This window comes from Xyrauchen texanus, chromosome 10 (genome assembly GCF_025860055.1).
Source record: "Xyrauchen texanus isolate HMW12.3.18 chromosome 10, RBS_HiC_50CHRs, whole genome shotgun sequence".
Lineage (NCBI taxonomy): Eukaryota > Metazoa > Chordata > Actinopteri > Cypriniformes > Catostomidae > Xyrauchen > Xyrauchen texanus.
Genome location: NC_068285.1, coordinates 18,868,178 through 18,885,654, shown reverse-complemented (window position 1 = coordinate 18,885,654; position 17,477 = coordinate 18,868,178). Strand labels below are relative to the sequence as shown.

Here is a 17,477-nt window from a genome sequence, read left to right as displayed (position 1 = left end):
TTCATTGCATTGTAAGTGCATCACTGTAAACTTAAGTTTTGCTTTTTTTTTAAGGAGGGACGAGCGATATAATTTTTTTGGGTTATCAACATAATGCAAGAAATGTTGTTGATTGAGTTTAACTTCTATTGAACCCTTCTATTGAACACAAAACCCCTTTCTTTAGAGTTTTTTTTAACACTTATGAGTTGTTCAGGCCAGGAGAACAGCTAATCCAGCTAAAACCAGCAAACCATCTTTGACTGGTTCAAGCCCTGGTGTAGTGGGCTAAAATACAGAACTGGTAAACAGAAGGTCGCTGGTTCGATCCCCACAGCCACCACCATTGTGTCCTTGAGCAAGGCACTTATCTCCAGGTTGCTCCAGGGGGATTGTCCCTGTAAAAATTGCACTGTAATTTGCTTTGGATAAAAGCGTCTGCCAAATGCAAAAGTAAGCTGTTTTTTATCATCCCTTCCGCTTTCTTACCCCTGTGTCCTGTCTCTTTGGACACAGGTGTTTGTTTTTAGGTTGTTTGTGTGTTTAAGAAACACCCCAAGCTACCCTTGGACTCCTGCTCAGGTCAAAAAGGCAGCAAAGTGTGCTTAATAGACAAATAAAGGATCCTGAAGTCATAGCAGTTCATGTTCTCTGCTCTAGCAAACCTCAGTTATTCATCAAACATGGCAGGTTTCCCTATGGCTCCTAGATGTGGCTCTTTTAATCACTGCGATTATTTGCTCATTTTATCTTAGAATTAAAATTCATGTGCCATACCATAACAAGGAAGGGAATTAATCGGATTTCATTGTGAATTGCTTTATTGGCACATATCTGCTAAATCTAATCAGATTAAATAAACATTGACACCATCTCCTTTATATGAAATGTTGTCCTGATTTTCCTCTACACCATCGTTCAAAACCTCTCCTGGATGGTAATTTTATAGTTTGTTAATAAACTGCAAGTTCTCATTTTTCTTGAGATACATTTTAAATTAGTTCATTTCCATTTTCCTTTTCTAAAATTAAATAAGTATTTGGAGAGAGAAGACAACGCATTGATCATTGCGAATTTGGTTCTTGAGATGAATTTCTAACAAGTTCAAAGTGACAACTTTAATATTTTAAAATTAAAGAATATGGAAAGAAGAGTACAAAGTCAAATTTTCATTATTTATAACTTCTCACAATATTACAGCACTTTCTCACAATGTTCCAGTGCAGGAGTGAGAATCTTCAACCCCAACACAAAGAACTCAATGGTTCTTGAGACAAGGGACAAAACATGTCCTACATTAAAAAAGTCCTCTTTATGTTAAAAATCAAGTAATTCATAATAGTAAAATACTTTAAAAAGTTAAATATAAAAGGAGATGGTACAGGAGATGGTACAGTACTGTGCAAAAGTCTTAGGCACATACGATGCTTCACAAAAATATGTATCTTAAGATGGTTATTTATATTTTCAGCTTTAGGGAAATATACATTTTAGACTCCCAAACATTTCTTTTGCAAATTAGATCAACTCCTGAATAAATCAGACAATGTCATGGTCAGCTATAACTCGGAGTACCTCTTTGCCACTACCTGCTCATGATGCAACAGTAGGACACGTGGTCTGGTACGTTTTAATTATTTTCTTATTTAAAAAAAAAATGTTTAAGTCTCTGCAGTCACAGCTTCAGCAGATCAACACATCCCATTGTGACAACACAACGAAATAGTCAGGATTTGTACAACTTTTCTAAATTTGGCTAATTATCATGCGACTGCACTCGTTTGAATTCCTATGACTTCCACTACAGCCAATGAAGTCTTGGGACATTGTTTCCATTAATACATGATAATTACTTGCTTCTGTCACACACAACAGCTTCCTATCATGTTTACACACTCTATTGATTGGTTAATTTTAGATGAGGGTGTTGGGTAAGGGCATAATATGAATAAGAATGTCCTTAACTCCTCGTGCGTGGAACTCACGCTTACTTCCACATTAGACATTCTGGAATTTGCACATGATGAAGTCGTTCAAGTTTATGCGAACAAAATCATGCTGACCAAATGAAATATCCAACTCATAAATATGTACGAATTTTCATGAGACTGGGTTGCATTGTGATAATTTCTGTTAAAAATTGTGGAATCATTTTGGCATTTGAGTTTAAAGAAGCAGCTTCCACTGAGAAAAAAACGAAATGGCTCAAGAGTACAACACATGGTTAAGATATTCAATTTTATGGTAAAATATTACATTCTGTCAACTCGTATCACTCCTTTACTGAACATCATTTATTTATTTATTTCACCATTTATTTAGTGTGTCTGACAGAGTTGACACAGATTACAGTAAGATACAAGTTTTGAAGTGAATAAATGTAAATTTTCTGGAAAGTAAATAGATTTTTTAAAAGCCTGCTCCAATACATGGTTCATTAAATGGGACCTTTATCTACAGATACATCCATTTCAAATTAATTTACTAAATAAAATAAAAAAAGATTTAAAACCTGTTTTGTCCCTTATCTATTTAACTATTTAAGCATAAAAGGGATCCTTTGGTAGTTAGTTCCTTTGGTGGTTCTAAATCGAACTATTAATATCATTAAAGAGCCATGAAGGAACTTTTTTTTTGCATGAATGTCACCATGCTTCCCTTTGACCAACTGCAATGAACACCTGCCAATAAATTAACTTAGAAACACTTCATAGCAAGAATTTCCTTGCTGCTGCTTTCAGTCTTTAACTGACTCTTCTATGCAACTACAGATTTGGAGCTGAGGGATTTGTAGGATGGGGACAAAAAGACAGACTGGATTAAAGACATGGAAAGCTGAGAAGCGCAGAGTGTATAATATAATATGATCTAAATGAGGCTCAATATAAATAGAGGACCAGGCAAGGAGAGGAGATACAAAAGAGATTTCTAAATAAACCAGAGAGGTATTTTAAGAGTGTTGGTGGCGCTGAAGAATCCACCAATGAGCAACGAGTATTATTTCAAGTGTAGTAATGAGAACAGTCTGTGTTTGGTCTCTTTTCTGTAGTCTACGTCACTTAAAGACAAGTCTCTCAGGTCACATACACGCATTTGCACATTTCATGAGATAGACAGATGTTCTTAAGAGCAATTGAGATACATATCAGAACAGAGGAAGAGAGTATAAACATTTCAAAAGGAAGTCGTAACGAATCCAATCTAATGAAATCTTGAAGAGCTTAGCATGAGTCATAACACACTCACAAATACAAACACAGAACACATTCAAATGTATTCTGGAGATACAACACACACACACACACACACACACACACACACACACACACACACACACACACACACACACACCCAGACAGGGGAAGACAGAACTAGCCATGCCTAGTACACACAACAAACCATTCTGGTGGATCTGTGCCATGTTTAGGGGTGAAATTGTTTCTTCTTTCTTTCTTTCTTCTCCTTGAACAGAAACACAATTGAAAGCAAGCCACAGAGCTAACCGAGATCACAGCGCACACAACCCCTCTGTGTCTCATAGATAGAGTACAAACACTCTTTTAATTGCATACTTTAATTGCTATTGTTGTTCTGAGCATTCCCAAATACAGTAGAGAAATTTAAAGTGATTCATTGAATACAAAGCTAATCACACACGGTCAAGTCAATCCTAGTGTAAAGTGAAGCAGGCAAATGTGTCACTACTGACTTCTATTGGTTGAAAGTGAAAACTGTGGGAGTTATTTTAAAGGAATGGTTTACCCAAAAATGAAAATGCTCTCATCATTTACTCACCCTCATGCCATAGGTGTGTATGACATTCTTTCTTCTGCAAAACATAAACAAAGTTTTTTTTGAAGGATATTTCAGCTCTGTTGGTCCATACAATGCAAGTGAATGGTGACCAGAAATGAAGCTCCAAAAAGCATAACTAAAAAATACTCCATATAAGTCCAGTGACTTTATCTAAGTCTATAGAAGCAATATAATGTGGGAGAGAAACAGGTCAATATTTCAGTCCTTTTTTCCCTATAAATCTTTGCTTTCACTTACACATTCTTCTTCTTTTGTTCTTTGGTGATTTAAATTGTTTGTAAATATTGCCACCTACTGGTCGCAGCTGGTCAAAGGTGGATATTTATAATAAAAAAGGACTTAAATATATTGATCTGTTTCTCACCCACACCCATCATATTGCTTCTGAAGATAAAGATTTAACCACTGGAGTCGTATGGATTACGTTTATGTTGCCTCTACTTTTTGGAGCTTTACTGTTCCCAATTGGAACAGTGCAGGCTTCAAGACAGTGATTCTTAGATGCTGCACGTGGTTGTCAGGTCCTCAATCCCAGTATCATTATGAATCAATGATCAATTCTCATTTTCAAATTTTTAACATCAACCTTTTGCCAACACAGTACATTTCAAAAGTATAAAATTAAATACAAAATCAGCATTTTTTAAATGGCCCAACTGGGTGTGAACGCGGGACACTGCAGATGTTACAATTTACAGTATAGGGAATAAGGAATATTTTGGTTCTCACGTGAACGATCATTTTTTAATTCAACCAGTTAACAAAGAAAAGCAAAACGTATATTCACAGAATGAACATTTAACCCCCAATATTACCCCTCCCCCTCCCAATTCCCAACAAACATCCCTGTGGTATATACACACACACACTATATATATATATATATATTGTGACAGGGTGGAGGGTGGGGCCGGGTCGTAATTATACACACCCTTATCAGGCTAATTAAGCCTCCAAGAGGGATAAAGGCCGACTACGAATGGTGGTGCGACAGAGAGATCGTTCACGGGCAGCTGACCATCGTGTGTTTGTGTATTTTGGTTTATATCTTCATTAAACTATTATTTATATTGTTAAGCCGATTCTCGCCTCCTCCTTTCCCTTATATTCCTTTACAGTATCGAATCTCACCGGTTTATGTAATTAATAGTAAAACTATAGCAAACTAGCAAAGTGTGCAGAGCTCACCATTCACACGTCCGAACCTCACGTGACTCTCCATGTCCTTTGTCACTTAAAGTTTTTGACCTCACTGTTTTGACAAAAACACCTCATCCAGTACATCTTGTAAAATATATTTGTTTTGTGTTTCACAGAAGAATGAAGTCATACAAGTTTGAGATGGCATTAGGGTAAGTAAATGATGAGAGAATTATTATTTTTGGGAGAACTATCCTTTTAAATGAGAGACTGCATAGAATATTTGCACTTGACCGAATGCATTGTTACCTTGCAGGGTCATTAAAGTTAACAGCAAAAAGCTAAAAGGTGATTACTAAGTGGAAAAGTTTAACTACACATTTTATCCTAAAATCTTTGAAAAAAAAAGGTATTTTAGGATATTTGTCAGCTACTGAAATACATAATATCATTGTTTTAACAAATACATGTTTTAATGGACAGAAAACATATACTGGGAATCTAGAGCTACTATTTAAAGTGGGACATTTGATTTTTAAAAGACTGGCTATGAGAAGTTAGCATATGAGCACTGCAAAATTAACATCTTAGTTATGGGGCTCTTAGAACTACCAAGGGTAACATGCCACATTCATTTAAACTTTAATCAACACTTTCTTGCTAGAAGAATGGACGCTTTGTTTCCATCTCCTTGGTTACCTTTTCTGTTTTGCAGCTTTCCTCTTTATGTGCTGTGGGATTAGTGTTATCATAGATTACATATTTGACCAAAATTAGGCTGGGAAAGTGTAAAAGAAAACCAATTCAGACTCAAGTTAGAACGCACTGGGATGAAGTATGACTTCATCAGAACAAAATGACAAACTTTCTCTATAGTGTCTTTGAGAAATGGTATAGGAGCTTACACTGTCTTTGCTTTGAATCACTCTTCCTTGTAAGCTCAGCAAAAGGATAAAGTTTTTAACAATCATTTTTACAAAATATTGTAATTACTCATGAAGCTAAACATTTCAATGTCATTTAAAAGATTTCAGGGTACTAGATGACAGAGGACCTATGTAAGAGCAAAAACAAAAGCACGAAATTCATGCATGCAACAAAGCCACCATATATCCAAAGATGAAGCAATCTGAACATGCTGTAATACAACTTGTATTTTGACTGATACATTTTAGACATCTGTACATTACTTTACAGTAAAAGTTAGGAATGTCACAGGATTTAACCCAAAAGAACTTTCCATCTATTACATTATAAAGCTGTTTAGGAAATAGAGTATAGATTAAGGATAAAGTATGGCAAGAGACAGAACACTAGCACAGCAATGAAGGAAATCTGAGTGCCCAGATGAGCGGTCAGTTAAAGTGTTGCTATGGAACAAAATGCCTTTGGTTTGGTTTGGGAATGGTGGTTGTTGGTGTAGAAAGACTAACTGTGTAGAGGAAATAAAATGTACAAGTTTCTATTCCGGCGCCAATCACCTCAGAGGGTTTAATTACCATAATAAATGCCCAATTGGTAAATAAAGAAATTGTGACTTAAGAGGCAGTGAAATGAAAACAGATTTATCTATTTAAAAAATATTGGATAACAAGGTTAATATGTAAATAAAATGACAATATGTTCAAATATTTATGAAGAATGAGTATGCGTTGAGTGGAAAGAAATGTACAAGCATAGGCCTATGCAAAATAACAAACAAAATGAAGGTGTGCAGTTACAACAGGCATGTGCATAAAACAAGGTACGATTGATTGTAAGTCATACGATGAAGCATAGGAGGCAGGTGTTGTAGATCACGATGTAATTCGGTATATGGATGAAGGAAGGTGTGTGGCTCTGTAATGGAAACCAATAAACACATTGGCTAACAGAACACAAATATACAGTGTGTACTGCACAAATTATACAAATGCTAATAATTCAATACTGAAAATGTTATAATACACAACATGATTACTGCAGCAGTATTAACATAGTATTTTACAATAATACCTCAAATAATAAAGGTTGGTCACACTCATAAATCAAATAAGGCTATCACTGAGCAGTCAACATAAACAGAGCTTTACTTTAGCAATGATGAACAGCAAACAACCTTTCTGCCCAAACAATAATAATATAATAATCATGATGAACTTAAGAGTCGTCAATGATAGCTTGTTTGTCTTTTCTCTTCAGTTCACAAGATGAACGTGCAGCTGAGAGAGATCTGAGGGTGACAATTATTGGATCGCCGAGGTTAGCAATTCTGACAAGTAAGTTTCACTTTGATTACTATTTAGTTATTTTACTTCATATTTACATTTATGCATTTGGCAGACGCTTTTATCCAAAGCGACTTGCAGAGCACTTATTACAGGGACAATCCCCCCGGAGCAACCTGGAGTTAAGTGCCTTGCTCAGGACACAATGGTGGTGGCTGTGGGGATCGAACTAGCAACCTTCTGATTAACAGATATGTGCTTTAGCCCACTACACCACCATCACTCATCTTAATACAAAATGGCAATGACAACAAGTTTTCTTTCAGACATTATCAAATACCGAACCGCTCCACTGACAGCAGCATTTGAGAGAACCGCAACCAAGCCACGCCCACCAACTCAAGTCAGTAATTAATCTATTATTTGTATGGTGCTTATAATAAGATGAAGAAATGTGCATGGGCTTTTTTACACTAACTAAATTGTACCCAAGACAAAAAATTACCAAAACGGCAATTGCAAGTGGGGTGGCAAATAGGGTGGCCAGGCTTTTGTCCATGGTGGACATGGCCACCCCTGGCCACCCCCTAGCTCTGCCCCTGTGTACTTTACCTATGCCACTGATATCCAAACTCAGGTAGCCATCACCCAGTGAGCTGAACCCAGTCAGGTCTCCCATAGCTGCATAAGGAACAGCTCTGCCCACTGGACAACCCTGTGCCATGCACTCTTTCCTGGTTTCAACCAGCATCACATAGTCAAATCTAGGCTGATCACATCCACAAGTAAATGGACTTCGATAGCCTTTGCAGTGAGTGCCTGCAGGTAGACACATGAGAACAGACAATGTTAATGTATGCTTATTTGACTTGTGCTTTAATATATATAAATATAACCAGGCTAATAGGTGACGCAAAACTCACATTTCTTGCATTGGTGATCTCTAGCTTCACTGTGCTCACTGGTTGTGTGCTTGCATTGGTAGCACACATGCTTAGAGCCATTGCTATGAACGTATTGAAAGGACAAGCGTTGACAACCTCTAACCCTACAGGGCAAGAGTATAGACCTTTCCTTCGGCAATTCGACAAAGTCTGTACAGTCCTGTTTGTACCTGAGAATGAAATATGAACATATACGAATCAATTTTTACGTGTGTGTACTTGTTCGTGTATATGTATGACTGGGTATGCACACCTGTGTGTACAAAAGCAAGCTGCCTCTGGTCCAATGAGTTTGCAGTCTATCTGTCTCAGGATGCCAAAACTGACAGAATCGGTTCTGTATTCTTTGTGGCACTGTTTCCTTGTATTTCTTGTATTCATCCTCTGAATACAGTCTACCTCCATCATCTTCAGAAGCGATATGCATTGTATAGACCAACAGAGCTGATACATTCTTCTAAAAATCTTTGTTTTTGTTCTGCAGAAAAAAGAGGGACATACACATCTGCTATGGTATGAGTGAGTGAGTAAATTATGAGAAAATATAATTTTTGGGGTGAACTATCACTTTAAATAGAGTAACAACATATCTGCAAAACTTACTTGGAAATTGAGTAGATAACCAACTTGTGCAATGGGATGTACAAACAATTGGGCTTTTGCCTCAAATGTTTCAAACAAATGCAAAATGAACTGATTAAAAACAAGTAAAATGTATGGACTACATTTCCCATGCTGCCCGTGCCTTTTGAAAACTACGTCATATGACGTCTTACGCAACCTAACGTAATTTAGTTTGAAAAGCGCTGGATGATTATCCCTCTCCTATTTCAAGACGTTTTAGCTAAGAAAGATTTAGTGATGTACGTTTTACAGAGCCGACTGTCTTGAAGTTACGAAACTGTTTGAATATAATTTCAAAAGTATTGTTTTTATGAGGTAGCTCGCCAGCGCAGCCACGCAAAATGTGAAATGGAGATGTCAAGAGTGTGGAGTCCACGAACCTGGTCTCCCTGATAAAACAATTGAAGGTAATTTCTTTATCAGTCTCTAATATGTTGTTTCTTATAACAGATAACGTGCGATCAGTAGCTGTGTTACTTCATGAGGTTTCATCCTGCTGTTCCAGCTGTGCAAGTGTCTAACATTCGGCCCATGCGAAATAGTCGCACAATCGGTGTTTATTGTTTCCTTTATACATTTCCTGTTGACGTAACTCAATATCATGACAGAGTTGTGTTCACATCAGGATTTAAAGAGTAACTTTCTAATATTGCATAAATCCTGATCATGATCTGCTTTCAAGATTTCCAAACAAAGCATATATCTGGCCTCCAGCTGCTGCGATTCAGATTGCATGCTCAGTTTCGTGTCTGTATTTTGATGGTGTTAAATTATTGTGCAACCCTGATAGCACGTGATGGAGCAGTCATTGTGAATGCATTGTACTTTTATCACTTTTTCTTAATACAATCACAAGCTTGATCATCTCGTCAATGAGCAGAAATGCAGAATCTTTGTTTTTTTCAATACTGTGATTCCCTAGTTTTTGTGATGTAAACAGAGGCTTGAAAGTGGACTACTAGCTCTTCCCTGCATTTTTTATTAATTTCAGCCCTTTGCCAATTAGTGATTTGTGATTGGGCGGAGAATAGTAATGTGACCATAGAGAAAGACTGATGACATGGAAACAAATCTCAAATTCCAGCATGCTTTGAACTAACAAAGCATGCTGGACTACGTCACATGTGTTTCAACAAAGTGTTTCACTTCCTGTTCACTATAGTGTGGTGTTTTATTTACACATACCTAAATGTGAAACCTTGCACAGTTACATTTCAAGTGCATTACTATCTACATCTATGGTATAAAAGCAGGGTGGTGGAAGGCATTGTTGCTACTGCTTAAGCCAGTGCCACACTCGCAGACTCCAAACAACTCGACACATAGACTGTTTTGCAGAGTTCTCGCTCTCTTCAGTCGAAGGTATGACAAACTTGCTGATTAAGAACGGTGGAGTGGTGACAAACATATCAACTCACTGCAACTCTCTCTCTGATTCCCTGTCACGTTGAGCTTGCTGAAATAACATCAGGAGTGCCATGTGAGCATAAACAATTGCAATTTAGTGATTAAGGGTGTTTTCAGACTTGCTGGTTGCTTGATTTGTTCCAAAACAGGGGCTAAAATAGTTACAATGTTGCATTTCCTTCATGGTTCGGTATGCTTTCACATGGTTCTATTTTAAAACGGATCAAAACTGTAAAAATTTCCATTGTGGTTGTTTTTATCCGTCATTAGTTGCTTTTATGAAATTATCAATTATCTCTCTCCTCGCATACAGAAGAGAGATGCATACAGAAAGAGAGAAGCCATGTTTCTATCTGTCAAAAAGTACAAAGACACAGATCAATACTGATCTAAATCACAACCAACCAAGCAAGCTACTGTACAGCGTTCCTCCTCCTCACTTGTAAACAGCGCTGCTCTTCCGGCTGTGACTCCGGTGCGTCAGTGTTTCAAATGCCAATGCGATTACGTCACAGGTGCATACTGCTGCTCACCAGAAGAATGATTTAGAGTTTAAAAAAGTACTTCAATATTTATCTTTTTTGCACCTGAAGACAGTAATTTAAACACTGGTGCCATATAGATTAAGTTTTTGCTGACTGTCTGTGATTTTTTGAAGCTTCAAAAGAGAAATCTCCATTCACTTATATTTCTTAAAAAGTGTTCTGGTGAAAAAAAGAAAATCATATACACCAGGGATATCATAGAGGGGGCCTGGGAAGCTCAGTGGAAAAGACACTGGCTACCATCCCTGGAGTTCACAAGTTCGAACCCCTGGGCGTGCTGAGTGACTCCAGCCAGGTCTCCTAAGCAACCAAATTGGTCCTGTTGCTAGGGAGGGTAGAGTCACATGGGGAACCAATTCATGGACACTATAATGTGGGTCACTCTCGGTGGGGCATGTTGCGAGTTGTGTGCGTGGATGCCGCAGAGCAATAGTGTGAAATCTCCACATGCACTAGGTCTCCACAGTAATGCGATCAACAAGCCATGTGATAAGATGTGCGGTTTGACAGTCTCAGACATAGAACAGGTGAGATTCATCCTCCGCCACCCGGATTGAGTCACTACATACACCACAAGGACTTGGAGCACAAATTAGGAATTGGAAATTCCAAATTGGGAGAAAAAGTGTGAGAACCTTTCCCCTAAAAAAATTATTAGTACATAATTAGAGAATTACATTTTTTGGGTGCTCTATCCCTTTAAGTCGCTCAGTCTTCCTCAAGAGAGCGCTTGCCGCTCATAAAAACAGAATCTTCCATTGGGACGCATACTAAAGTCAGGTCGTTGGGTTAACCACCTCGTGTTCGCCTCCACATGCGCTAGGTCTCCACGGTAACACGCTCAACAAGCCACCAGATAAGAAGTGTGGATTGACGGTCTCCGACACGGAGGCAACTGAGATTCTTCCTCCCCCACACAGATTGAGGCAAGTCACTACGCCACCACGAGGACTTAAGCGCATTGTAAATTGGGCATTCCAAATTGGGGAGAAAAGGGGAGAAGAAAAAAAAGAAACATTTGTACATGAAAAGTATACTTTAAATCTATTAGTTTAAAGGATTGGACCTAAGGTACAAATGGAAATTTGCCTGTGTAATCTTCAGAGAATGATTAAAATGCCTTTTATACTGTAATCACAAATTACTGTGATTGGTGCATCCTGAAGAGCGCTGAGAAAAGGAACAGGTGCCACGTGACAATGCCTTTTATGTGCCACTTAAGAAGACGTCGGACAATAATTTACACACGAATAATGATGCTGAGAATATTTCATAATCATTCAAATGAAAATAAAAACATGAAGTATTTTCTAATTAGTAAAATTGGCCAAATGTTGGTCGGGATATTTTTGATTTTTAAAAGTTGATAGGGACATGTCTTTATCATCCCTACCTAAATTTATGCCTATACTCTTAATGAGAACACAAACCTCACCTCTGCGACAGACATTTTGATGCAAGCATGATGTGCTTTTTTCAGTTTTTGAAGCCTTTAACTCTTCCTGATTATATTAATGAAGCTCTGAGATGAAATCACTGGAAAAATTGGCTAGGACAAAGACTGATAAATGTACCTAAAAGCAAGACACGCTAGTACCATCTTTGATTTTTGGGAATGACAAAGAGGCTGTGAAGGATAGACGTTCAGTCTCTTCAATGGGCTGTACTGCAGTTTAAAATGTTTTTGGGTTTTCCACGGACAAAACATTGATAAAATATCTGTCCAAGAACATTCAGTTTACAATGAACTCCAGACAACATTAGTTGTGGAAAATCAGATGTGATCTAGGAGCCTTATACAGCTTTTTACCATTTGTGCCATTGAAGAGATCGGAAGTCAGTCCCTCGCAGCCTCATTGTCATTCCCATTAAAAATCAAAGATGGCGCTAGCGTGAATAAGGTCTATATGGTTACTATAGGAGTGTTTGTTGCACAACCTGACAGCTGTGTAGAAGCTTCCAAATGATGACTAATCTCACATATATTTGCTTGTTCTTTGTGTATGGTATTTTACAGGAGGTCCTTGTAGCAATAGACTGACTACAGACTCCCACCTTTGTGATTTCCCATGCAAAACGGCTAAACAAATGCCTGAAGTCAGGATCCCTAATGCCGCAACATCTCCCTAGTCCTAACTATAACTTTCTCTCCACTTTTCCATTTTTCAAGACATCAGATTCCCATTCTTGAACCTGCCGAACTCTTCTAATCCTGTCCCCATCCCTTCTCCGTGACCCGGCAGCATTGAAATGCTGGGTTGTTTGCCTCGTAGGAGCATGTCTCACAGACTGAGTATATTGCTGGTGCTCTTCGGCTTGGCCTGGTGTCTGCTGCTGCTTCACTACACTGTCACACAACCACGCCGCCAGAGCAGTGCAGAACTCCGCCAGCAGATCCTTGAGCTCAGCCATCGCTATGTGAAAGTACTCAGCGAGGAGAACAAGAACCCCTCACGGCACCACGGCACCTCCATGGCAGGATATGGTGAGGATTTATTGATGGAAATGAAGCTAAATAATATGCACTTCTTTTTATGTTTGACAGAGGATGTTTGTTGAAGGGTCACTTAATCAACCAACTATATGTAATGCAAATTGAGCAGTTTAAACAAATTACATAATTTTCTGTTATTCATGTTAAAGACCTCATGAAATTGCTCGACTAGCACAATTTTCTTTCCTGTATTGATGTTGAAAAGGATATAAAAATTTGGTTTGTGTGGGACATAATGTATCTAAGGGCTCTTCGTTTTTTCCACAAGCAATAAACTTTAATTGTTGTCGATCTTATGAATCATGTTTGCTTCTAGGCTACTTTTTAGCCTGTGATGTACCACTTGTATTTAAAATAATGAGAGAAATTAGAATACCCAGCTAAAAAAATAAAAAATTATGATACATTATTGTCAGAGTATACTACTGACTTGAAATATTTAATTTTATCGTAATCTTGACAGTCGTTTTGGAGATTTCAGTCTCACCCCATTCAAGTAGATAGGTGCTGTGCTTTTATGCCTAATATTTCTTTACAATCTCTTCCTTTGCTGTAGCTGATTTGAAGAGGACAATTGCTGTGCTGTTGGATGATGTTCTCAATCGTTTGGTGAAGTTGGAGGGGAAAGTGGAAGCTGCTGTGAATGCATCAATGCACAATATCTCCCGTCCTCTCCTTGCTGCAGGAGTCAATGTTTCCAGGCCCAACAAACACAACATGCCTGCCCACCGGCCAGATGTACACCAGCGAAGTAACCCTCTTCAGTTCCACCCACAATCACCTGATCTATCACATAGAACGCACTCTTTAAAATAGCAAATGGTGGCGATGGACATTTTATATGCCACCACATCAAAGACTGCAATATACAGATATATTTTTAGACTTCAGCAGCATTTAGACATCGTTTTTGCTTTGTGCACATGAGCTCCAGCTTGATTGTTTTGTCTTTAATTCATGGATCACAAAATATTTGATAATTTACAGTATGCGTGTTTTGGAAGATTAGAACTGAGAGAGTGGGACATGAGTGTATTTGTATTTATATCAGATTGAGTGTTTCATAATGTATCTGCAAAAGGCTCTACAATCAAAGGTAAAATCTCCACAGCTACTGTAGCTAACAGTTTGTAGTGCCCTTAGATGGATTCCTGAGCAAAGGTTTACATGTGAGATTAATTGTTAGGATTCCACACATTGCTGTGCTTTACCAATTGAAGAGTGGAGGAAGTTCAAATCCACAGAATATTTATGTACTCCATCAGTAGTTGGTTGATGTCTGTATTACAGATTGATTGTTAATTTAAGAATGGGGGAATATACCTCAGTTGCTTTCAATTCATAGAAATGAATCCCAACAAAGCTGAATGCAGCAGTTAATTTTCCAGAAAGAATTGTGCCGCAGCCATCATGACTGACTTATAAATATAATAAAATATGTACCAGTAAGATCTTTAAGAGTTCTGTCATTTCACTGTAAGCAAGACACAGGTTAAACCCATAATACAAACTTTGTATATCCTCACAAAACAGTACTCTGGAGGTACCATGATGCAGTGATGTATGGTAATACTGTACCATGGTACGCTGATATACACCATGATAATGAATGCGTATCTTGTTCACTTACCATGTTATTTCTGTTGTCACTGTAAATGAGGGTTTACTTAGGGCCCCCATATGCACAGAAACAGACTTGTCTCTCATCCTTTCACAGATGACTAACCCTCATGTCATCATAGATGTGTATGACTTTATTCAGCAGAACACAAATTAAGATATTTAGAAGGATATTTCATCTCTTTAGGTCCATACAATGCAATTGAATGGGTATTAAATCTTTGAAGCTCGAAATGTACATAAAGGCAGCATAAAAGTAATCCATACGATTTGAGTGGTTAAAGCCATGTCTTCAGAAGAGATATAAGTGTGGGTGAGACAAATATTTTATATTTGATCATCATTCTCCACCTTCTAGGGCACCTATTATGCCCCTTTTCACAAGATGCAGTTCAAATCTTTGGTGTCCCCAGGACATGTCTGTGAAGTTTCAGCTCAAAATACCCTACAGATCATGTATTATACCATGTTGAAAATGCCAATTTTTGGGTGGGAATAAAAACGAGCTGTCTTAAAATGCAAATGAGCTGGTGCTCCCCGCTCCGTATCCAGAATAGGGTGGAGTTTTGACGTCTCTGCTAGGATAACTAGACATCATAAGCAATATGACAGAGCAAAAATAGTGGTGTTCATCCCCTATATGTTTGAACTAATGAGGGAGAGACTCCTTCTTGGACTTTGAGAATGAACCAGGAAGTTTCTGAATGGATATTTGATCAATTTATTTATTTGTTGTAGAGCTTTTCAGCAGTTTTGCAGTGATGGATGAGCAACACACACAAATACTGTTACAACGTTCGCTGAAACAACACACACAAACAAAGATGTCCATCGGCACTGTCCATCTGCAGTCGTTTGTGTGTTGGTTGCACTGCATACCAGCACACATTTATGTTTAAACACCATGTAAAAGTGAATTTTGCATAATAGGTTTAATTTTCATATGCTTCTGTTTTTGGTGATCTGCATTCTTCGTGCATATCGCCACCTACTGGTATGGAGGAGATATAGAATGAATAATATTTCAATATTGTAGATAGATAGGCCAGTGGTGGCTCAGCGGTTAAGGCTCTGGGTTACTGTTGGGCCCTTGAGCAAGGCCCTTAACCCTATCTGCTCTAGGGGCACTGTTTCATGGCTGACCCTGTGCTCTGACCCCAGCTCAGTTGGGATATGTGAAAACAACTGCATTTTATTGGCTCTGTACCTGTACTCTGCACAATGACAATAAAGTTGAATCTTAATCTTATCTGTTTCTCCCCCACACATATCAAAAGGAGGATTACTGTCATAACATGCTAGTTGACCGTTAAGTTCTCTCCTATGGTAAAAACGTGGAGGTTGTTATGGGAGTATAAAGGATCTCTAGTAATGTTCAACTAGTATGATAACTGACACCTACCTGTTGCAAAATTGACTGAGTTCTCTTAAAAACAGCAATAGAACTATTCACAGTTGCACCGTCTTTGATTTTTAATGGGAATGACAACGAGGCTATGAGGGATAGACTTACCATCTCCAAGTTATTTGTAGTAAATGCCACACATGTCCAAAAGGATTGTTTTGTTCTTATTTAGTTCTGTCTATCTCTCTGTCTGTCTTGTTTGTCTATTTCTCTATCATCTACATTATCTGTCCGTCTATCTATATATCTACTGTGTCTATCCATCCATCTATCTATCTACTATATCTGTCTGTCCATCTGTTCATCCATCCATCTATCTACTTTATCTGTTTGTCTATCTATCCATCCATTGTATCTGTCTGTCCATCTATCTATCTACTTTATCTGTTTGTCTATCCATCCATCCAACTATCTATCCATCCATTGTAACTGTCTGTCCATCTATCTATCTACTTTATCTGTCTATCTATCTACTGTATCTGTCAGTCTGTCTATCCATCCAGTTATCTGTCATCCATCTATCTATTTATCTGTCTACTGTATATGTCTGTCTATCTATTCATTGTATCTGTCCGTTCGTCTGTCTATCTATCAATCAGGTACATTTGATATGTAATTTGTGTTGAGTAAATATGTTGTTTATTGTAAATTGTTATATGTCTCGTCACTGTCATGACTGCTATGTTATGCACACAAGACTTTCACCTACTGTTGCACTTGTGTATATGGTCGTATGACAATAAAGTGATTTTATTTGATCTATCTATCTAATGGGTCCGTCCGTTGCTCGCTCTCTCTCAATTGAATAAAAAAAAAAAATCAATTTAAAGTACTTTATTTGCATAATCATGTTTACATACAATATTGCCAAAGCATTAATACACAAAACAGATAATGACAAGACAATAATAATTGTCTTGTCATTATCTGTTTTGTGTATTTATAATAATAATAAAATGGTAACAAATAACAATAAAGATATAATAAATTAAGGTGCCAGGTAATAAATAAAATAAAATAAAAACTATAATAGCAATATACACAATACAATATAAAATAAAATAAGCATTTAACAAGACATTATGAACATAAGAAAATAAAAGTATTGTGACTGAAGTACATTAAAGCAGTGATTGTCTCTCTCTCTCTCTCTCAATTTTCAATTTTCCATTTAAAAGTACTTTAATGGCAAGATTGTGTTTACATACAATATTGCCAAAGCATTAATACACAAAACAGATAATGACAAGACAAATAATAATGATAAGCTATAATTAAAATAAGGTGCCAGGTAAT

The 17,477-nt window shown here is 37.5% G+C and overlaps 1 protein-coding gene and 1 pseudogene across 2 annotated transcripts; one reads left to right on the top strand and one right to left on the bottom strand.

Moving 5' to 3' along the window:
• Positions 1-5,951: 5,951 nt before the first annotated feature.
• LOC127650853 (protein FAM221A-like) lies at positions 5,952-8,513 on the bottom strand (annotated as a pseudogene).
• Positions 8,514-8,877: 364 nt separating this feature from the next.
• LOC127650560 (coiled-coil domain-containing protein 126-like) lies at positions 8,878-16,907 on the top strand. 2 transcript variants are annotated; one of them, XM_052136052.1, is made up of 3 exons: positions 8,878-9,117; positions 12,833-13,147; positions 13,713-16,907. In XM_052136052.1, exons 2-3 carry the CDS (start codon positions 12,913-12,915, stop codon positions 13,970-13,972), a joined length of 495 nt encoding a protein of 164 aa, XP_051992012.1. In that variant the 5' UTR covers positions 8,878-9,117; positions 12,833-12,912; the 3' UTR covers positions 13,973-16,907. The 2 variants fall into 2 exon arrangements, with proteins under 2 accessions (XP_051992012.1, XP_051992011.1); XM_052136051.1 differs by having other exon boundaries at positions 12,680-13,147.
• The last annotated feature ends 570 nt before the right edge of the window (positions 16,908-17,477 follow it).